Genomic DNA, 23,891 nt, shown 5'->3' with positions numbered 1-23,891 from the left:
TTGGGGTATTTCTCTGAGGCAAGTGAGGTCTTACTTTCTCTTTAGGGGTAGTCAGTTTCTCAGGCCGTGAAGAGACGTCTAGAATTTCAGGAAACGTTCCACGGCTACCTTTAGTGTGTTTGGTTAGAATCAGGTTTGCGGTCAGTCCAGTTACCACATCCCCAGAGCTTGTCCTATTATCTCTGACTTAGCTGGTTAGATTTGTGATCCTAAGCCACTGGGATCATAACAATGGGTATCTTGTGAACACCGATTCTGTTAACAACGTAGCAGACAAGGCAGCCCATGATCAGACAGGCCCTCCTGGCATTTGCCAGAATTGCCAGATGGCCAGTCCAGCCCTCCCTATTCTACGTGTAGCCATTTATTTTATCTATTCTATTCTAACCTGTCAGTGTGATTTTACTGTACACCGCACTGAATTACCGGCTTTTCTATAGAACACCGGTGCATATTTCTCGTAAGTCACACGCATAATCCGTGTGTAATCCGTAGTTTTCTCGCCCCCATAGACTTTCATTGGCGGATTTTTTGCGCAATGCGCTGGCAAACGCAGCATGCTGAGATTTTCTCAGCCTGTAAAATACGGCCGAGAAATAAATGGCTGATGGGAGCTGCCCCATAGAGAAACATTGGTCAGTGTGCAATGCGCTTTTTTTGCGCCTCTCATACGTCCGTATTCCTCTCTAGTGTGACGCCGGCCTAAGTGTTTCTTTGGACAATAAAAATGAAAACCAGTTTATCAGCTCACGAAGAAAAAGCTCAAAAGCTCAGTATCGGATGATCCAAAAGATGATGCACGGAATGAATAGAATGGCCAGTGTCCCCAGCACTAAAAATTAAAGCAGAAATTACAACATCAAGAAAAAAGTAAAGATAGAAAAATGTATTAATTTATTATATACACAAATGTGTTTTGTATATACTTTTTCTGATATGTGATTTTAAGCCACAGTTTCTTCGGACAATACTGATACCATGGACTGGTTTTAAAAATGTTTTGTGTGCCTAGCATTGCATACAGACTGACAAAATATAAACAATTATATTTTGCCTGTGCTCCACCCTTCACCATTTTGCTTACTAGTAGCAATATATATATATTTTTTACAGGGGGAACATGTCTGGTTGGAAATCCCATCTAACAGTCGAATACCCATTGGTGCTGTGGTTAAGGATACACATAATGGACAGACCTTGCTTGAGGATGATGATGGCAAGGTAAGTGTCACTTATGTTTATAACTTACATAAATTTAAAAAAAAGCTTTAAGGCTACTTTCACACATCAGTTTTTTGCCGCCAGGCATGATCTGGCGAATTTTTCAAAAAATGGATCTGTTGCAAATTGTGAAAAACTGATGCGACGGATCCGTGTTTTTGCTGGATCCGTTTTTTTTTTTAAACCCTGGGAGAGAGAGAGAGAGACCCCAGAATGGAAAAATACAATTTCTGGACATGTGCAGTTGAAAAAAACAGAATCCGTCGCCAGAGTCCATCATTGACGGATTCCGGCGTCATAGGCTTCCATTTATAGAAAAAGCTGTACAGCGCCAGAGAAGGCGCTGTCCGTTTTTTCGCCAGACACAAAAAATGTTCATCTGTCCGTTTTGTCCGGCCGCCGGATCCAGAATTTTTGCTGGATCCGGCAAAAAACGGACAAAACAGAAGGCCATCTGGCGCAATCCAGCGCTAATACAAGACTATGGGAAAAAATGGTTCCGGCGGCGTCATTCGCCAGAACTGTTTTTTGGAAAATTCGCCGGATTGTGCCTGACTGCAAAAAACGGATGTGTGAAAGTAGCCTAAAGGTGAAAAATTTAATAAGGGCATGCATTGTATATGAAGTGCTTTAACCCCTTAGTGACTAAACCAATTTTGACCGTAATGACCTGGCAGAATTTTTGAAATCTGACCAGTGTCACTTAATGTGGTTATAACTCTGGAACACTTCAACGGATCCCACTAATTCTGAGACTGTTTGCTCGTAACATACCGTTCAGAATACTTGTAACATTTGTTCGATATGACTTGCGTTTATTTGTGAAAATATCGGTTATTTGGAAAACATTTCATAATTTTCAAACTTTTAATTCTTATGCCCTTAAATCAGAAAGTTATGTCACACAAAATAGTTAATAAATAACATTTCCCACATGTCTACTTTACATCTACATAATTTTTTGAACATTTTTTTTTATTAGGAAGTTAGAAGAGTTACAAATTAATCAGCAATTTCTCATTTTTCCAACAAAACCATTTTTTTAGGGACTCCATCACATTTGAAGTGACTTTGGTGGGTCTATATGACAGAAAATACCAAAAACACCATTCTAAAGACTGCACCCCTCAAAGTGCTCAAAAACAACATTCAAGAAGTTTATTAACCCTTCCGTTGCTTCACAGGAACAAAAGGAACGTGGAAGGAAAAAAAATGAACATTTATTTTTTTCACAAAAAAATATACTTTAGCTCCAAATTTGTTATCTGCACAAGGTTAACAGAAGAAAATGGACCCTAAAATTTGTTGTGCAATTTCTCCTGAGTATGCCAATACCCCATATCTGGGGGAAATCCACTGCTTGGGTGCACTGCAGGTCTCGGAAAGGAAGAAGCACTGTCTGACTTTTTGAACGGAAAAATGGCTGGAATCGAGAATGGACGCTATGTCATATTTGAAGAGCCCCTGATGTGGAAACAGTGGAAACCCCCAACAAGTGACCCCATTTTGGATGCTAGACCACCCTAAGGAATATACCTAGATGTGTGGTGGGCACCTTGAATCCCCAGGTGATTCACAGAAATTAATAGCATAGAGGTGTGAAAATAAAAAATCACATTTTACCCACATAAAAAGGGTAACAGGAGAAAATGGACCCCAAAATTTGTTGTGCAATTTCCCCTGAGTACGCTGATACCCCATATATGGGGGAAAAACACTGTTTGAGCGCACGGCAGGGTTCGGAAAGGAAGGAATGACTTTTGGAACGCAGACTTTGATGGAATGGTCTGCAGGTGTCATGTTGTGTTTTGGAGAGCCCCTAATGTGCCTAAACAGTGAAAAAAAACTCAAGTTACCCCATTTTAGAAACTACACCCATCAAGGATTTTATCCAGGGTATAGTGAGCATTTTGAACCCACAGGTACGGCACAGAATTTAATACAATTAGGTCGTCATATTGAAAAAGTTAATGTTTGTCACAAAAACATTATTAATAGTAGAAAACGGACCTCATAATTTGTTGTGCAATTTTTCCCAAACGCAACTATACCCAATATGTGCTCAAAACTTCTGCTTGGTCACATGGCAAGGCTAAGAAAAGAGTGCTATTTGCCTGGGATGGATTGTGAATGCCATGTCGCATTTGAAGAGGCCCTGAAATGTGAAAACAGCAGAAACCCCCCACAAGTGACCCCATGTTGGAAACTAGACCCTCAACAAATTCATCTAGGGGAGGACTGAGTATTTGGAACCCATAGATGCCTCACAGAATTTTATAACATTGATAAGTGGAAATATGACATTTTAGTGGTAAAAATGTAATTTTTGTATTTGCTACAAATTTGCCAGGTACACAAGGGTTAATAGGTGAAACTAGATCCACAATTTATTGTGCAATTTCTCCCGAACGTGGTGCTGCCCCATATGCTGTCAGAAATTACTGTTAGGCCACCTGCCAGGGCTGAGAAGAAAAGAGCGCTATTTGACTTTGGGAGCAAAGATTTTGCTAGAATAGTTTACGGGCGCCAATTGCGGAACCCCTACGGTGCCAGAACAGCAGAAGAACCCCAAAAGTGACCCCATTGTCGAAACTGCAGCTCGCAATAAATTCATCTATGGCTGCAGTAACTACAGGTCCTTCTCAAAAAATTAGCATATAGTGTTAAATTTCATTATTTACCATAATGTAATGATTACAATTAAACTTTCATATATTATAGATTCATTATCCACCAACTGAAATTTGTCAGGTCTTTTATTGTTTTAATACTGATGATTTTGGCATACAACTCCTGATAACCCAAAAAACCTGTCTCAATAAATTAGCATATTTCACCCGTCCAATCAAATAAAAGTGTTTTTTAATAACAAACAAAAAAACCATCAAATAATAATGTTCAGTTATGCACTCAATACTTGGTCGGGAATCCTTTGGCAGAAATGACTGCTTCAATGCGGCGTGGCATGGAGGCAATCAGCCTGTGACACTGCTGAGATGTTATGGAGGCCCAGGATGCTTCAATAGCGGCCTTAAGCTCATCCAGAGTGTTGGGTCTTGCGTCTCTCAACTTTCTCTTCACAATATCCCACAGATTCTCTATGGGGTTCAGGTCAGGAGAGTTGGCAGGCCAATTGAGCACAGTAATACCATGGTCAGTAAACCATTTACCAGTGGTTTTGGCACTGTGAGCAGGTGCCAGGTCGTGCTGAAAAATGAAATCTTCATCTCCATAAAGCATTTCAGCCGATGGAAGCATGAAGTGCTCCAAAATCTCCTGATAGCTAGCTGCATTGACCCTGCCCTTGATGAAACACAGTGGACCAACACCAGCAGCTGACATGGCACCCCACACCATCACTGACTGTGGGTACTTGACACTGGACTTCAGGCATTTTGGCATTTCCTTCTCCCCAGTCTTCCTCCAGACTCTGGCACCTTGATTTCCGAATGACATGCAAAATTTGCTTTCATCAGAAAAAAGTACTTGGGACCACTTAGCAACAGTCCAGTGCTGCTTCTCTGTAGCCCAGGTCAGGCGCTTCTGCCGCTGTTTATGGTTCAAAAGTGGCTTTACCTGGGGAATGCGGCACCTGTAGCCCATTTCCTGCACACGCCTGTGCACGGTGGCTCTGGATGTTTCCACACCAGACTCAGTCCACTGCTTCCTCAGGTTCCCCAAGGTCTGGAAACGGTCCTTCTCCACAATCTTCCTCAGGGTCCGGTCACCTCTTCTCGTTGTACAGCGTTTTCTGCCACATTGTTTCCATCCAACAGACTTACCATTGAGGTGCCTTGATACAGCACTCTGGGAACAGCCTATTTGTTGAGAAATTTCTTTCTGGGTCTTACCCTCTTGCTTGAGGGTGTCAATGATGGCCTTCTTGACATCTGTCAGGTCGCTAGTCTTACCCATGATGGGGGTTTTGAGTAATGAACCAGGCAGGGAGTTTTTAAAAGCCTCAGGTATCTTTTGCATGTGTTTAGAGTTAATTAGTTGATTCATAAGATTAGGGTAATAGGTCGTTTAGAGAACCTTTTCTTGATATGCTAATTTGTTGAGACAGGTTTTTTGGGTTATCAGGAGTTGTATGCCAAAATCATCAGTATTAAAACAATAAAAGACCTGACAAATTTCAGTTGGTGGATAATGAATCTATAATATATGAAAGTTTAATTGTAATCATTACATTATGGTAAATAATGAAATTTAACACTATATGCTAATTTTTTGAGAAGGACCTGTATTTTGTAACATCCATGCTTGCCTTTTTTTTCTGGAGAATTGCAAATCTGCCAGTCGAGTACCCATACATTGTGTCCCCATACAGTGTAGAGCCCTCATATACTGTAGCGCCCCTATACGTTGTGCCCAGCTTATGCTTCTGGCAACACACACCCTGTAGATTGTTAAGTGCTCTCTCCCCACTACAATAGTGCCAAACATGTGGCCGTTTACTGTGGTTTAGGGTACCGTCACACAGTGCCATTTTGATCGCTACGACGGCACGATCCGTGACGTCGCAGCGATCGTATGATTATCGCTCCAGCGTCGTAGACTGCGGTCACACGTTGCAATCACGGCGCTGGAGCGATGCCAAAGTCCCCGGGTAACCAGGGTAAACATCGGGTTACTAAGCGCAGGGCCGCGCTTAGTAACCCGATGTTTACCCTGGTTACCAGCGTAAACGTAAAAAAAACAAACAGTACATATTTACATTCCGGTGTGTGTCCTCCGGCGTTCTGCTTCTCTCCACTGTGTAAGCACAGCGGCCGGAAAGCAGAGCGGTGACGTCACCGCTGTGCTCGCTTTCTGGCTGGCCAGCGCTCACAGTGCAGAGAAGCTGAGACACCGGAGGACAGACACCGGAATGTGAGTATGTACTGTTTGTTTTTTTTACGTTTACGCTGGTAACCACGGTAAACATCGGGTTACTAAGCGCGGCCCTGCGCTTAGTTACCCGATGTTTACCCTGGTTACAAGCGAACACATCGCTGGATCGCTGTCACACACAACGATCCAGCGATGTCAGCGGGTGATCAAGCGACGAAAGAAAGTTCCAAACGATCTGCTACGACGTACGATTCTCAGCAGGGTCCCTGATCGCTGCTGCGTGTCAGACACTGCGATATCGTAACGATATCGCTAGAACGTCACGAATCGTACCGTCGTAGCGATCAAAATGGCACTGTGTGACGGTACCCTTAGGCACAGTGGAGCTCAGAAGGAGGGGGGCATTGGATTTGGGAGGGAAGAGCCATGTCACTTTTCCAGAGTCTTTGTTCTATCAGTAACATGGAAACCCCCTATAGTTCCAGTGACACATGACGGACCTGAGTGGGGGCTGATTGTGTGCGGGATAGGTTTTTAATGGTAACATTTTGGGGTACATTATATTTTTCTATTATATATTTTTATTTTATTACTTCCAGAATGAGGCTGGATCACATTCTTGTGTTCTACGCTGAGCACTTACCTCAGGGTTTCCATGTAAATCCCACAAAAATGGTATCTCAACGGAACCATCCACCATGAGGCAGATGGAGACACTTCGTATTATGTTTTGCGTCTGCTCCGGTGGTATCCATCTTTTTAGGCGTGCACCGATCTGTGGTTGCCCACACTTGTGCACTAAAAAGATGCCTAAAATGATGGGACACCGCAGGAATAAAGACAAGTCCAAAGTGACTCCGTCTGCCTCATAAGTGAGTGGTTCTGTCCAGAGTTTTGTCTGAGTCACAGTTTTGGGGAATTTACATGGAAACCCCAACGTAAATGCTCTGCAGAGAGTGCAGGATAATTGTGAGTGGAGCCTTATTCCGATTTTTGGGAAGTATAATGAACAAATAGACAGCAGCAGAGGAATAGCTCTTATTTTTGCTTTTGCGCTGTTCACTGTGCAGTATAAGTGATGAGGCGGATTTATTCTTCGAGTCGGTCCGATTACAGCGATATCAGATTTATATCGTTTTGTTTTGTAGGTTTTGCTGCTATCACATAGTAAAAATGCTTTTCTATAAAAAGTAGTTTTTTGTCATCATATTTTGAGAGCTGTAACTGTTTTATTTTTTGGCAAGCAGAGCTATATGAGGGCTTATTTTTTGCGGGACGAGTTGCAGATTTTTTTGTTACCTTTACCTTTTTGGGTTACATATTTTTTTTTATCTCTTTTCATTCATATTTTTCAGACACACAATGAACAAAACCAGCAATGCAGTTATTGTTTTTAGTTTTTATTTTTTGCGCCGTTCACCGTGCCATTAAAGTGATAAGACTGATTTGTTCGTTGGGTCAGTACGATTACAGTGATACCAGATTTATGTATTTTTTTATGCTTTGCTCTTTTTACAGACTAAAAGCAATATTTTACAAAAATGAATTTGTTTTTGCATCATCATATTCTGAGAGCTGTAACTTTTTTATTTTTTTCCTGAATGAGCCATATTAGGGGATCATTATTTTTACATATGACTTTACTGACGCTGTGCTCGCAGCAGCTCATTCATCAGTGGTTCTCAGCCTGGACGGTTGCATCTTGGCATCATCCTGGTTGAAACCTAGTAATTACGAGACATGGATTACAGCGTGGGACAGGTAAGTAATATTGTTGTTTTTTATTTTTGTTTTATTACAGGAGACAAGGGATTCCATAGAATGACGGTTAGGTGAGTATGACTGTATTTTGTTGTTTTTAAATAAAAAAAAGGAAAAGTGTGTTTTGTTTTTAGTGCAAATAAAATACTTTATTCTGGCTGTGTGCTTATTTACCATATAATTATAGGATTAGTAAAGCATAGGTGTCTTATAGACGCCTCTCCATTACTAATCCGTGGGCTTGCAAGGGTGACATCAACCCCACATATATGAACCCCACTACTACTGGGCAAGTGGTAAGAGTCGGACAAAGTGCCAGAATTGATGCATCTATAGATACATGTACGTTTTTTCTGGGTGGCTGCAGGCTACTATTTTTAGCCTGGAACAGCCAGTATTCATGGCCCCTTACTAGCCTGAGAATACCAGCCCCCAGCTGTAAGCTTTAGCTTGGCTGGTTGTAAAAAATGAGGGGGACCCCACGCCATTTTTTAATTTTTTTTACTTAAATAATTAAACAAACAGCGTGGGAATCCCTCTATTCTTGATAACCATCCTTGCTAACGCTGACAGCTGAGGGTTGCTGAGCCGCGCCTGCTCTCGCTGTTATTAGCAGCAGGGGTAGGCTGATGGGAGCAGTATTTCCACCAGCTGACACCAGTGACTGTAAGTAAACGTTTTACCTATGATCACAGCTGCGGGCTCCCATTGTCATTTGACAGCGTGGGAACCGTGGTTGTCTGACCGGCGTTAATTATTTTTCTGACAATCAGAAGCAATGTTTGCCTCGATGTCATGCATGGGTGGCCAAACCAGAACAGTAACACAGGCTTCCTGATGAAGTCCATGTATGGGGTCCGTGCCCGACCAGTAGGTGTCCGATATGGACGCTGAACTTTCCTTTTTGGGTTCACCCATTTCAACATCACATCAGTTTTTATCCAGTTCTCAGGGGTCCCTATAAATCAAAGTATTACATGGTGTTTGCATCTGAGTTTCTTCTTTGCTGTTACAGGAGCACTGGATATCTGCTCGGAACATGAGCAGCGTACACTCTATGCATCCTAGCTCGTCACAGGGCGTGGAAGACATGATCAGACTGGGAGACCTTAACGAGGCTGGAATTGTTCACAATTTGCACATCCGATATAAGCAGAATAACATTTATGTAAGATATGGATATTTTTATTTCTTTGACAGTTAAAATGATGATGAAAATAATTTTGCTTTACCTCATAGCAATACTCCTTCAGAGGCTGCATGTCTAGAGTATTGATTGCCTATATTTGTTACAGACATACACTGGAGCTATTTTAGTTTCTGTGAATCCTTATGAAGAGTTGCCACTTTACCACCCGGAACAGATCAAGTCATACAGAAACAAACGCATTGGACAACTTCCTCCACATATTTTTGCCCTGGCGGATGCCTGTTACTTCAACATGCAAAGAAACAAAACTGACCAGTGCTGTGTTATTAGGTATTGTCAGTTATACCATAAAATATAATCCAGTACTAGAGTTGGTGCAAATTCATTCACAGAAGCCACAACAGTAATCTGTGGCTGCTGGATGGCAGCCCTAAGAACAGCCTCTTGCTTCCCTGAATCAGCGGCTACTCTGTTGATTAGTCGCCCTGGTGCAACGTCACATCTGCATCACACCGCAGCAATTATGTCGCACCAGGCCGGATAATCAAAAAAGAACTGCGGATGCTGAGATATGGGAGGCTGTTCTCAGGACTCCCATCCAGCCACCACAGATTACGGACATGTCCGATGAACCAGGTTCCGTGAACTAATTTGCACCATCTCTATACAATGTGTGCATCATATATAATTCTGATACGTAATGTACGTATACTGTATATGTGTGTCTATATATATATATATATATATATATATATATATATATATATATATATATATACTAGATGGTGGCCCGATTCTAACGCATCGGGTGTTCTAGAATATGTATGTCCACGTAGTATATTGCCCAGCCACGTAGTATATTGCCCAGCCACGTAGTATATTGCCCAGCCACATAGTATATTGCCCAGCCACGTAGTATATTGCCCAGCCACGTAGTAGATTGCCCAGCCACGTAGTAGATTGCCCAGCCACGTAGTAGATTGCCCAGCCACGTAGTATATTGCCCAGCCACGTAGTATATTGCCCAGTTACATTGTATATTGCCCAGTGAAATAGTATACAGCACAGAGCCACGTAGTATATTGCACAACCCATGTAGTATATTGCCCAGCTATGTAGTATATTGCCCAGCCACGTATGACACAGGTTAAAAAAATAAAAAATAAACATATACTCACCTTCCGCAGGCGCTTTGTAGCAATGTCGCCTGTGTGGGGTGCAGGCGGCATCTTCCGGTCCCAGGGTGTGATGATGTCACGGTCATGTGACCATGTCGCGGTCATATGACCGTGATGTCACGGCAGGTCCTTGTCGTGCAGGACCTGTCATGACGTCGCGGTCATGACCGTGACGTTACGGCAGGTCCTTTCCACGCAGGTGCTCAGGACTTCTGATGACGTCGCGGTCACATGACCGTGACGTCATTTGCAGGTCCTTCTGCCAGACCATCCTTGGCACCGGAACGTGCCGGTTGCATCGCGAGGAGCGGGAAAGGCGGCGTAGGTGAGTATATAATCATTTTTTATTATTTTTATTATTTTTAACATTAGATGTTTTTACTATTGGCGCTGCATAGGCTGCGTCAATAGTAAAAAAACTTGGTTACACAGGGTTAATAGCAGCGGTAACGGAGTGCGTTACCCGCGGCATAACGCAGTCCGTTACCACCGGCATTAACCCTGTGTGAGCGGTGAGTGGAGTGGTGTATGCGGGCGCCGGGCAGTGAGTGCAGGGAGTAAGGAGCGGCCATTTTCTTCCGGACTGTGCGCGTCGCTGATTGGTCGCGGCAGCCATGACAGGCAGCTGGCGAGACCAATCAGCGAACGAATAACCGTTACAGACAGAAGGACAGACGGGAGTGACCCTTAGACAATTATATAGTAGATATATAGTGTATGTATGTATATATATGTATATATATGTATATATATATATACACGTTACGTATACTAGTAAATATCAAACACGTAATATTTCATGCTATTTTACAGTGACAACAGATATGGACATCTTTGTGGACTTCTTTTCTATATTAAAAATGTATTTGTAACTAAAAATTATTTTTGGAAAAGAGTTTCGTTAAAAATTGTAAACCTTTTGCCTTCCATAGCCCATGTCTCACTTTAGATAGCTGGCTGCAAAGTGAGTTAACACTGAATCAGTCATTGATTGGGTTGGGATTGGGCTTATAAACCTTATCACTCCTGTTTTGATGTTTCTGCTAGACTAATTATGATTGCATAAAAATCCATATGGTGTCACTACACAGAGATTTTTAGCAGCGTCTGATTCTCCTCTCCCCATTGAGAATACATGCATGCTTTGCTGAAATGAGCATGCATGTGTGTATATGGTGAGGGTCGGTAGAGAGAGTGGTTGGCCGACAGCTATCTAAAGTGTACGCATGGTTTCTTTTGATCATTTCAATCGTTTAATTCTAGTGGAGAGTCTGGAGCTGGGAAGACAGAGAGTACTAAATTAATGCTGCAGTTCCTTGCATCTTCAAGTGGCCAACATTCCTGGATAGAGCAGCAAATTCTGGAGGCCAACCCCATCATGGAAGGTAAGCCGAGTGTAGGTGACCTGTACATTGAGGCTGCAATCATTGTATTATTCTAGCAAGTTTGTTTAAAATATTACTGTAATTTTTGTTGTTTTAGCAATAGTCATGATCATCTTCATGGATAAAATGATCAAAGCAACATCCAAGCAAGTCATGCCTGAAAAACATAATTTCCTCTTGGACAACCCTGTTAATTAATTGCAAATTGTTTGCAAAACAACCAACTACGTTCTAAAGATCAGTAGAATTTTTTATTCTATAGTTTACTACTTGTTTCCTAGGTTACTGGCCACCTCTGCTGGTTCCTAGGCAATAAGTGCAGCACTTGCAACCTCCTTGCTATAGTGCTTGCAAGAAGCTGGTTAAATCGCTGGATCCAGCAAAGCTTGCAGCATGGGAATGTGTAAACGTTTTGGTCAGCAGTCTAAAATCTCTCGAGTCTAGAATCCATTCTTTGAGCCATCAAGGAGAGGTTCTCTGTAAGGCCTCATTCAATTGTCCTTTCCTTTTTTACATACAAGAATAAAAAGATCATTTTTCATTTCTGTGTTAGCTCCAATTTTTTATCCATTTCATGCCACATTTCATTCTTTTCACATGTAGAAAAAAGAAAAACAATTCCAACCTCTCCTACATATTAGACAGTAAAAAAACGGACAGTACTTGGGTGGCTTCTGAGTACTGTCCATTTTTTTACTTTACCAACAATTAACACAAAAAGGAAATTTTGATGCACCAGTCGGATCAAAAATGAACATGTCTCAGTTTTTATTATTGTGACCACGCAGTTGGGAAAAAAGAAAAAAAAAGCACTATGTGTACATGCCCCACAGATTATGGTGGGTAGCTTTCTTTCGGTGAAGAATACATTTAGAACATAAATGTGAAAAACAGACGTGTAGTGTAGTGCGTAAGAGAGTCTTCTACTCTGGCACACCAAGCCAATACAGGCAATCACTAATCTGACAGATAGGGATGTAGTGTTATATAGGTAATGTAAAGCAAAACAAATCATCCAATAAAATGAAAGCAGATGATCATTGTGGGTCGGAGAAGTTGGACCCATGGTGATCAGTCAGTGATTAGGAATGCAATGTTTTTGGTTTAAATTAATTAATAAATAATGTAAGTTTTACACAAAATTATTGTAATAGATAATACATTGCATTGCCCATGAATTATACAGGTGCCTTGAATCTCTTTAGTAAAAAACTTTTTTTTTCACTATTCACTTCAACTTTCGGTAATTTTTATATACATTTTACTGTATATTCAACCATGAATTTCACAATTTTAGTGGCAATGAGTAAAGTCTGCAGTAAAGCGCATGAAATGTGTGAATCAGGTAAAGTCTTAGGGCATGTTCGCACTCAACACCTGTAATACCAAATATTAGTTCTATACAATCAATTGGACATTGTTTCTATGGCTTTTTACACTTTTATAAACTGTAGTGAGGTTGAAAATTTAAACTTGCGCTTTTTTTTCCTGATACAAACCGAGATCTTGTTCCATCATTATGTACATCGGTACATTGTTTAGTTACATTTAGCTTTTTTTTATTTTAGATATTTTTATTGGGTTTTAACAACACTGATATGAAAGCAGAACATTCCAATTACGTTCAAAAATAGCAAAAAAAGCTGACGGTTGTTAACATTAAGTTATCATTAAACATTAAAGCGTAAGTATAACCAGCTTGATGAGGTATTAATATAAGCTCTTGCATAAACCAAATAATTGTGTGTGCTAGAGGAACGTAAAGAAGAAAGGCGGGTGGAAAGAGAAAGAATGGGAAGGAAAAGGAGGTTAACAAAAAACCCGCAACTTAATGAAACCAGAACTTCAGAGGAGACCACATCTTCCTGACATTCTATTTTAAGTATTATTGTCTAACAACCAGATTGCCAGGTCATTCCCCTCACTGAATAATATCCAACATGTCCATTGCTTCAAGGCAATTGTTATCATGTGCAATCGTGTTTTACATTTTCATAAAAGATTCAGCTTTTTATAATTCCTTTATCTAACTTGTGTTAATTTAATTGAATTCAGCTTTTGGAAATGCTAAGACGATCCGAAATGACAATTCTAGCCGTTTTGGAAAGTACATAGAAATCCATTTCTCCAAAGAGAATGTCATTGAGGGAGCTCGTATTGAGCAGTTCCTATTGGAGAAGTCTCGAGTATGCCGGCAGGTGCGTCAGCCTAAAAAACTTTAACAGATATCAAGTGATTTTATAACTGAACACATAAATTAAATGGACATACTTTTGTGTTAAAACATAGCATGACTATAAATGCACCCCTCACTATGATTTAAAACATCTAAAATATACAAATTCAAAGCAAACCTAGAATATTTATCTGAAATAATGATACTGTGACTATGAGCCATATTATTTACTGTACTTGCATTTGCAGAATTGCATTTTATTTTGGCAAATGATTGTAACACTTATAAATTTATAACATACATTTTCGATACCTCTGAGCATCATCTATGTCTCTATAGTAATCTGTGTTTACAGTTGTTGTTTTTTTTAAGAATTTCAATTGAGATGTACTATAAAGATTATTTTGTGTCAATTCTATTATGCCAAAAAACACAAAATTATTCTCGGAGTTATATCTTTATTGGCTAATCAAAAAAAGTTTGAAAATATAATTTTTTTTCTGGTTAGCCAGTAAAGGTATCAGCCCTAGAAAACATTTGTCTTTTTTAAGATAAAGGTATTAAGATGGAAATTCTGGGAAAGAATTAAAGTTATACTTGAAAAAATGATTTAATTGTAATCATATTCTCTATTGTTATCCCACAGGCCATAGGGGAGAGAAATTATCACATATTTTACTGCATGCTTCTTGGAATGAGTTCAGAAGAAAAGAACCAACTAAAACTGGGAAAATCAACAGATTACAAGTACCTCACCATGGTAATATACTTAATATATTTTAGACATCTTGAAATTCTTTAAATCAGTGTGTTATCTTCTTATGAATGAGCACTAATCTGTGCAGTTAAATTGTGTATATGTCACACTGTGACGATCTTCAGTAAGGAAAAGGGGTTTAAATTGTCCCCGAAGCTGGAACCTTAAATATCCCTGTCCAGGGGGTTACTCTTGAAGGTAGAGAGGCCTGTGTCTCTGACCTTACTAAGAACCCTAATCTGTCCCCTCCCACATCCCATGAGGCATGGGACAGAATTTAAAGGCAAACAAGACACAAAGACAAAACGCGGATAACAGAAAACCTCTATCATACAAAAGCACTAACCAACAATAGGGAGGAAGATAGGGACTGTGATGAATATACTAAATGGGAAAAGGGACCAGGTGATAAACACATATGTTCAACAGGAAACTACAGAACACTACAACTCCAAACTTGAATTACTTAGCTTTAGCACTCAGCACAGGAAGACAAATCTTTCACCGGCAGGGACTAAACACCCAGAACCTGTATATATAGAGGGAGTAAAGTAAAGTGTAAGCTGTTGCAGCTAAGAACAACCAGGCTGTATGGTCTCAGCCAGCATGGAAATAGTCCTTAACCCTCTGAGCACTGAAGGAAAGGGAAATCCATTCAAATTAGGGCATGAATCACAGCATCTCTAAAGAGGACTGCGATTCATTAACTGATGTGACCATCTAACTCCAAGTCTTCCAGGGTAACATGACACCCTTGTGACATAGGCAAACCTAAGTGGCTAATTGGATAATAAATGTTAAAAGTAACAGAATGATCAACCATTTTGCCCAAGGCTGATTTAGTTAATTGAAAATTGTGTAGGCATGCAAGAACTTTAGATTTGTTTTCCAGGAGAAGAGAAAATGTTTTGGTTGCTTATCAACATTATTGACAGTATACTGAAAGAGTAACTACACTTTTATTTGTTTTTTTAATAACTTTCCAAGCTAGACAAAATTATTAAACTTTGCAAATCAATTTATTATGGGATTTGTCTTCATTCCTTTAAAAGAAAATGGTGTTTTCCACACCCCTGCTTTTTATAAGTTTATTTGCCTGCATTCAGCTGCATTAATATCAGAACATACTCATTTGGAGTACTGATGCTGGCAGTGAAAGGTCAGCCCAGAAAATACGGTTCTTAACTCTAGTGATAAGCGGCTTCAGGAGATTGTTCTTAGAGGAGGAGGCAGGTGCTGTTCTATCACTGCCATCATCTGTCCTCCAAACGAGTATGATCTGGTATAAATGCAGAAGGCAAATATATTGGGGAAAAGCATTGTCTTGGAAGACACTTATATGAAATATTTTGTTTGTTACAGAAATGAAAACATATTCCTTAATTTGCACAGTTTCATAACTTTCCACACTGGACAAAATACAACAAATCAAGTTTATTTACTCTTTAATCTCATAAAAATAGAATAGTAAATTGATTTAATTTAGAATAATTCCTAGAAATGCTATTTTATTAGCCATATCAATTATTTGTTTTTCATACTTGCAATTTTTCACTCAAAATCTATAAGTAATCTTTTTTTATATGGCATTGACTTGCTTTGTGTATGGCAAATAAATACAATTGCTATTGGATTGACAATTTGTCAGTTTGAAAGGAATGAACCCAAAATATGGCTTCTAAAGACTTAGGGTATGTGTCCACGTTCAGGATGGCCGGCGGTTTGGACGGAGCTGCAAACCCGCTCCGCCCTAAGCCCCGGCCCCTTCTGTATACACGATGATGCCGGATGTGTTCATTGGACACATCCGGCATCATCGCACACCACACATAGGGCCCTGTGTTCTACCTTGCGGCAGCGCAGCGTCGCCGCAATGTAAACGGACATGCTGCGATCTAAAAAGACGCGCCGCATGTCCGGAATCGCAGGGCCGCCGGATGCGTGTTACCACGCATAGTGGAGACGGGATTTCATAAAATCCCCTCCACTATGCTGGAACATCTGGGCACTGCTCGTTTGATGCTGCGGCTCCACGCAGCGTTAAACACGCAGCATTTCCTGAACGTGGAAACATACCCATAGAGTAACATGTCCTATGTTATTTCCCCTTTTTTTTTTTTTAGGGTAACTGCACAGAGTGCGAGGGACGTAATGATGCCAGAGAGTACACACTAGTCCGTTCTGCCATGAAGATTCTTCTCTTTTCTGATCAAGATGTAATGGACATTAAAAGACTGCTGGCTGCTATGCTGCACCTGGGCAATCTTGACTTCCAAAGTATGCACTTTTTTGTCTGATTTTTTGCATAGTACTCATCAAATTATCAACATTTTACAATACTATGTAATATATATAATATATTTATATTCACGGTGTAGACACGTCTTTCATTCTTGAAGCAGTGTATAACATGTTTCTTTCTGTATCAAATTTATGTATGGTATATATAATATGTGTTTTGTTTGTAGGTGCAATGTTTGGAAATATTGATGGCTGTGATGTACTGGAGTCCATACATCTGTCCACTGTAGCTACAATGCTTGAGGTAACCAGGGAAGCATTGTTTTCATAATATGTATGTAATGTAATATATTATTATTATTATTATTATTATTTATTTATATAGCACCATTAATTCCATGGTGCTGTACGTGAGAAAGGGTTACATACAGGGTTATAGATATCGTTTACAGTGACAGACTGGTACAGAGGGGAGAGGACCCTGTCCTTGCCGACTTACATTCTATGGGAATGTATGTAGTATATACATAATATATACTTTATACAACCTTTTGAACAACTTCATATCCTCATATTTTCTATCTCATGTACGCAAAGTTGGACTTTCCATTAGCCATCAGAGACATGTGCCTATAACCCTGGGAAGGGCAACTGAGAGGGTGAAATGGGAGTTGTTTGGTAGTTTCTAGCCTTTACTTATATATTTGTGCTGCAGATCTTTAGAAAACGACTATACACTTGAATTTTGAGTCTGTGGATACATATTTATAATAAATCCGAAGGCTCTCTTTTTCCTCACCATTCTTTACCATTTTAAGATCTTGGTGTCACTTAATGATAACAATATTTCCATCCAAAGCCTGAAAATCTGTATTCTGTCAAAACAATGTGACGTTTATTTCCACATATTGCACAGTACTGAAAACTACACCATAAACACAAAGTCCCTAGCCTTGACCAGGCACTTACTAACCAAAATAGACCCTGACTACCCACACACCACTGAGCTAGTCTCAGTCCGGTCAAACAAAACAGCTACTGTCCATAGCAACCACTGAGACTTGCAGTTTGGTGCACACGGCCTGTGCAGTCTCTTCTCTGAGAAATTATGGTTATGGTTTGTCGCTCTCCTCAGCTCCAATACAATCCAGTCTGGTCAGCTTCCCCAGCACACTGACTAAGGTGAACACCTAGCCTGGGTATATAGAGAGCCAGCTAGGTGCACCTAATCCAAGCATGTAGAGCTAGGGTTTAACCCTTTCCTACCTGGCTTTGCCGCAATATATATTATAAGTAAATGTGTTTGTTTTAACTAGGTGAACCTAATGGAATTGAAAAGTTGCCTTACCAGACACACCATAATAATTCGGGGAGACAGTGTTTCTAAACCTCTGAGTTGCTCACAGGCTTCTGATGGCAGAGATGCTTTCACTAAGGTAAGCCAGATGTATAACAAGGCATAAAATTATGGTGTTGTGTTCACAACATTAAATACATGGTATGTAGATTCTGTAGATGTAGATGAATCTAGTGACAGGTTTGGGCTATAGATGTTTAGAAAACGACTATAGTGTTGAATTTTGAGTCTGTTGATACATATTTATAGAAAATCAGAAGGGTCTCTGTTTCCTCACCATTCGTTACCATTTTTTAGATTTCTGCTTGGTGTCACTGAATGAAAATAACATTTCCATGCAAAGCCTGAAAGTCTGTTCTGATAAAGTGTAAATTATAAAGGTGCATCTCTCAATATGGTGTATCAGACATCTATTTAACCTTTTTAACTTAGCATACTAATAAAATAAGCATAATGGGCAAAGATACAAGTATTTTAATGAATGGAAGCTATATGAAAATATATTGTATATAATATATACAGTGCCTACAAGTAGTATTCAACCCCCTGCAGATTTAGCAGGTTTACACATTTGGAATTAACTTGGCATTGTGACATTTGGACTGTAGATCAGCCTGGAAGTGTGAAATGCACTGCAGCAAAAAAGAATGTTATTTCTTTGTTTATTTTTTTTTAAATTGTGAAAAGTTCTTTCAGAGGGTCATTTATTATTCAACCCCTCAACCCACCAGAATGCTGTTTGGTTCCCCTAAAGTATTAAGAAGTAGTTCAGGCACAAAGAACAATGAGCTTCACATGTTTGGATTAATTATCTCTTTTTCCAGCCTTTTCTGACTATTTAAGACCCTCCCCAAACTTGTGAACAGCACTCATACATGGTCAACATGGGAAAGACAAAGGAGCATTCCAAGGCCATCAGAAACAAGATCGTGGAGGGTCACAAGGCTGGCAAGGGGTACAAAACCCTTTCCAAGGAGTTGGGCCTACCTGTCTCCACTGTTGGGAGCATCATCCGGAAGTGGAAGGCTTATGGAACTACTGTTAGCCTTCCATGGCCTGGACAGCCTTTGAAAGTTTCCTCCCGTGCCGAGGCCAGGCTTGTCCGAAGAGTCAAGGCTAACCCAAGGACAACAAGGAAGGAGCTCCGGGAAGATCTCATGGCAGTGGGGACATTGGTTTCAGTCAATACCATAAGTAACGTACTCCACCGCAATGGTCTCCGTTCCAGACGAGCCCTTAAGGTATCTTTACTTTCAAAGCGTCATGTCAAGGCTCGTCTACAGTTTGCTCATGATCACTTGGAGGACTCTGAGACTGACTGGTTCAAGGTTCTCTGGTCTTATGATCGAGATCTTTGGTGCCAACCACACACGTGACGTTTGGAGACTGGATGGCACTGCATACGACCCCAAGAATACCATCCCTACAGTCAAGCATGGTGGTGGCAGCATCATGCTGTGGGGCTGTTTCTCAGCCAAGGGGCCTGGCCATCTGGTCCGCATCCATGGGAAGATGGATAGTACGGCCTACCTGGAGATTTTGGCCAAGAACCTCCACTCCTCCATCAAGGATCTTAAGATGGGTCGTCATTTCATCTTCCAACAAGAAAACGACCCAAAGCACACAGCCAAGAAAACCAAGGCCTGGTTCAAGAGGCAAAAAATCAAGGTGTTGCAGTGGCCTAGTTAGTCTCCTGACCTTAACCCAATTGAAAACTTGTGGAAGGAGCTCAAGATTAAAGTCCACATGAGACACCCAAAGAACCTAGATAACTTGGAGAAGATCTGCATGGAGGAGTGGGCCAAGATAACTCCAGAGACCTGTGTCGGCCTGATCAGGTCTTATAAAAGACGATTATTAGCTGTAATTGCAAACAAAGGTTATTCCACAAAATATTAAACCTAGGGGTTGAAGAATAATTGACTCACACTTTTATGTTTAAAATTTATAAAAATTTAACTGAGCAACAAAACTTTTTGGTTTGTAAGATTTATGCATCTGTTAATAAATCCTGCTCTTGTTTGAAATTTGAAGGCTCTAACTTATTTGCATTTTATTAAACCTGCTAAATCTGCAGGGGGTTGAATACTACTTGTAGGCACTGTATGTACTAGTTATATATGTGTGTATATATACAGCATGTGAAATAAGTATTGCACATGTCACCAATTTTCTAAATAAATATATTTCTAAAGGTGCTATTGACATGAAGTTCTCACCGGATGTCGGGAACAACCCATCCAATCCACACAGGCAAATAAATCAACCTACAGATGTACATCCATTAAATTATGTGTAATCATGAGAAATGGCACAGGGAAAAAGTATTGAGCACGGTTTCTGAAATTTCTTGAATACTTCGTACAAAAGCCTTTGATGGTGATGACCGCTTCAAAACATCTCCTGTATGGAGAAACTAGTTGCATGCATTGCACAGCCCATTCTTCCACACAAACGCTCTTCAAAGCCTGAAGGTCCCGTGGGCTCCTTCTATGAACTCTGAGCTTTTTCTAATATGTTTACTTAGAAAATTGGTGATTTAATACTTTTCAGCCGCTGTAAAGTATATATACACATATACATCACACAAATGCATATCTTCTGCCAACATACATATAATATACACAAATAAGCCCCCTCGTATTATTCTGGAAGCATTACTGCAGGTATAAGAACAGCAATACAACTCCTTGCCAGTTGATTCATGGAGACATAATGGCAGCAGTTCATCAACACACAGTAAAAGAGCTGCATGCTGATGATGTTTATCAATTTAGCGTGCTGACTAGAATCGGAGCTGGAGCGCTAAGTGATTGCTTTAGCTGACCAGTTGCTAGCACTGATACCTACCAATGGCCCAGAGATCTTACTCTGCATCTTGTTGAGGCATAATCCATACTCTAAGGTTGCTGACAGCTTTTAAAATGGAGTCTGTCACTAAGTTTTGCTATGTAATGTGAGAGCAGCATGATGAAGGTCAGAGATGCTGATTCCAGCAACGTATCACTTACTGAGCTGCTAGTTTTAATAAAATAATTATTTTCTGAGCTCCAAATCTACCAGATCTCTCAATGCTGGCCCACAGATTGGCAGATTTCTGTGTACACAGGACACTGACAAAAAAAAGCTAATCATTGTTTGGCCGTGGTTACCCGAAGGGGAGAATACATGGCACAAGACCACTCGTCATCTAGTGATAATTTCCTGCAGATCTAAGGGGTAACGTTTCTCCTTAAGGAAAGTGACAAGCCAAGGCTGGTGTGTCAGAGTGAGGAAACTTATAAGCCATGCATGCTCTTTTATGAAATTAAATATGCAAATTGCCTCTTCAAAGAGGAGGAGGACTTAAACTCTAGCGCCACCTATTGGAAGTAGCCATCCTAAAAGTCAATATCGACCCTTTAACGAGTCTTGCCATGTGACATAGGATGAAAGCCAAACCAGAATTGAGATTGTGGCTTGGCTTTTATCCTGTCATATGGCAAGGCTCTCTGCCATGTGTTCACCCTACTCTATGTAACTCTGCCGCACCAATGATTAGCAGCTTTTGTCAATGTCCAGTGTACACAAAAGCTGCCACTCCTCCTAAGTCATATGACAAGGCTCGTTAAAGGGTTGATATTGACTTTTGTGTGCTACTTCCAGTAGGTGGCACTGGAGTTTAAGTCCTCCTCTTCTCTGCAGAGGCAATTCTCCTATTTAATCTCCTGCAGATAAAGCATTGAATTTATTGCAACAGCAACACACAGACTAGTAGGTGACACATTGCTGGAATCAGGGTCTCTGCCCTACATCATGCTGCTCTCAAACTAAACAGAAAACACCTGCTGACAGATTCCCTTTAAGTGAACTGGCAGTACAATTATGCCACCCCCTACTTCCATCAAAGAGACTGGAATAAAAAAGCAATAAGGTCTTATCCGGTGGTGGAGGATAAAAGGGTACGAGGAGGTGCTCACCTGATGAGGTTGTCTGATACAAAACGACTGTAGTAGCTCAAAATGTCAGCTGCTGCAACTTCACCCCCCTTTCGCCCCATTCACAGTAAAATAATAATAATAATTAAAAAATACACATATCTGGTATCGCTGTGTTCAGAGACGCCCAATGTATCAAATATCAAAAGAATTAATCCAATCGGTACATAGCTTAGCGATAAAAAGAAATCAAAAAGCCAGAATTCCTTTTTTTGTCCGCCACAACATTGCAATAAAATGCAATAACAGGCGATCAAAAGATCGCATCTACCCTAAAAAGGTATCAATAAAAACGTCAGCTCCGCAGGAAAAAATAAGACCTCACCCAGCCCCAGATCACAAAAAGTGTAGACGATACTGGTCTCGGAAAAAAACCTAGACATGTTTGGTATCTATGAACTCGTAGTGACCTGGAGAATCATGATGACAGGTCAATTTTAGCATTTAGTGAACATAGTAAAAAAAAAGTGTGGAATGGCACTTTTTTTGCAATTTCATCGCACTTTGAATTTTTTCCCGTTTTCCAGTACACGATATGGTAAAACCAATAAAGTCATTCAAAAGTACAACTCGTCCTGCAAAAAAACAAACCCTCACATGGCCATATTGACCAAAAATGTAAAAAGTTATTGCTCTGGGAAAAAGGGGAGCAAAAAATAGAAAACCCAAAGTTCGTGAAGGGTTTAAGAAAAGTGGTTGGACCGGCATAAAAACATCAAGAGTTGCTAAATGTTTGATTTGCAAGTTTTTCTACTTTCTAAAACTGGCACATAGTACATTATGAATACCCCACCCCCCTGGTATATTTAGTTTCAGATATTTGTTTCTAGTGGACACCAATGCTGATATCAATTTGTCTGGTGTTTATACCGTAGCTCCAAGTTCCACCATTTTATGGTACAGAGATTATCACTCTCCCAAGTCTGAAAGGACAATGTTAAGGAATTCAATTACGGTAGTCTCAGGACATTTTTAAAGAAAATAATTGTAATAAATGATTCTATTGCAGGGTATTTATGGTCGAATGTTCATGTGGATAGTGAATAAAATTAATGAAGCCATTTTCACTCCAGCATCTAAAGATCTTGGGACTGAGCGAAGGTCTATTGGACTATTAGATATTTTTGGCTTTGAACATTTTAACACAAATAGGTAAGTTGGTTTAATTACAAAAAAGCAGAGCTAAAACTAGACAGCAATATTTTTTTTTTACTCTGCATATACAGGGTAGATCAATTACTGGTCATAGATAATATAGATGCATATTATGCAAATATGCCTAATTTGCAAATATACCACATTATGCAAATATACCTAAATGGGTTATAACCTTGTATGAACAGACTTCTGTTCTTAGGAGCCAAATTGGCCCAAAATGGCAAAGCTAAATCCTCAGTTTATCCCATCAGTTGAGTATTTCCAGTAGAAATGGTATAGTTTCTCACCCTTTGTATCGTGAAGGAAGTATTACACAGAAAGTCCTCCTAGTGATATGCAGCTCTGGCAAAAATTAAGAGACCACTGTAAAATTGTCTGATTTTTCTCTTTATAGGTATATTTTTGAGTAAAATGTAAATTGTTCTTTTAGTCTACAAACGTCCGACAACATGACACCGAATTTCCAAGCAATATTTTTTTTTTTTTTCTGAGAAAGAGAAATGGTCCAAATTGAAAAAAAGCCCAGTGCTTTCAGACCTCAAGTAATGCAATGAAAATAAGTTCATAATCATTTAGGAGCAACAAAAAAATGTTTTAACTCAGGAAGAGTTCAGAAATCAATATTTTGTGGAATAACCATGATTTTTAATCCCAGCTTTCATGCGTCTTGGCATGCTTTCCACCAGTCTTTCACACT

The 23,891-nt window shown here is 40.0% G+C and overlaps 1 protein-coding gene across 1 annotated transcript in view; it reads left to right on the top strand.

Annotated features, from left to right (window-relative positions):
- Window positions 1-23,891, top strand: part of MYO7B (myosin VIIB) — a 249,175-nt gene that overhangs the window by 93,602 nt on the left and 131,682 nt on the right. The window contains exons 3-12 of the mRNA XM_077290932.1: window positions 1,114-1,221; window positions 8,831-8,983; window positions 9,111-9,295; window positions 11,407-11,528; window positions 13,584-13,726; window positions 14,351-14,464; window positions 16,585-16,738; window positions 16,930-17,006; window positions 18,019-18,138; window positions 23,046-23,188. Coding sequence (XP_077147047.1) covers window positions 1,114-1,221; window positions 8,831-8,983; window positions 9,111-9,295; window positions 11,407-11,528; window positions 13,584-13,726; window positions 14,351-14,464; window positions 16,585-16,738; window positions 16,930-17,006; window positions 18,019-18,138; window positions 23,046-23,188 — 1,319 coding nt within the window. The remainder of the gene's footprint in view (window positions 1-1,113; window positions 1,222-8,830; window positions 8,984-9,110; window positions 9,296-11,406; window positions 11,529-13,583; window positions 13,727-14,350; window positions 14,465-16,584; window positions 16,739-16,929; window positions 17,007-18,018; window positions 18,139-23,045; window positions 23,189-23,891) is intronic.

This window comes from Ranitomeya variabilis, chromosome 2 (assembly GCF_051348905.1).
Source record: "Ranitomeya variabilis isolate aRanVar5 chromosome 2, aRanVar5.hap1, whole genome shotgun sequence".
NCBI lineage: Eukaryota > Metazoa > Chordata > Amphibia > Anura > Dendrobatidae > Ranitomeya > Ranitomeya variabilis.
This window is presented reverse-complemented; position numbering and strand designations above follow the sequence as displayed.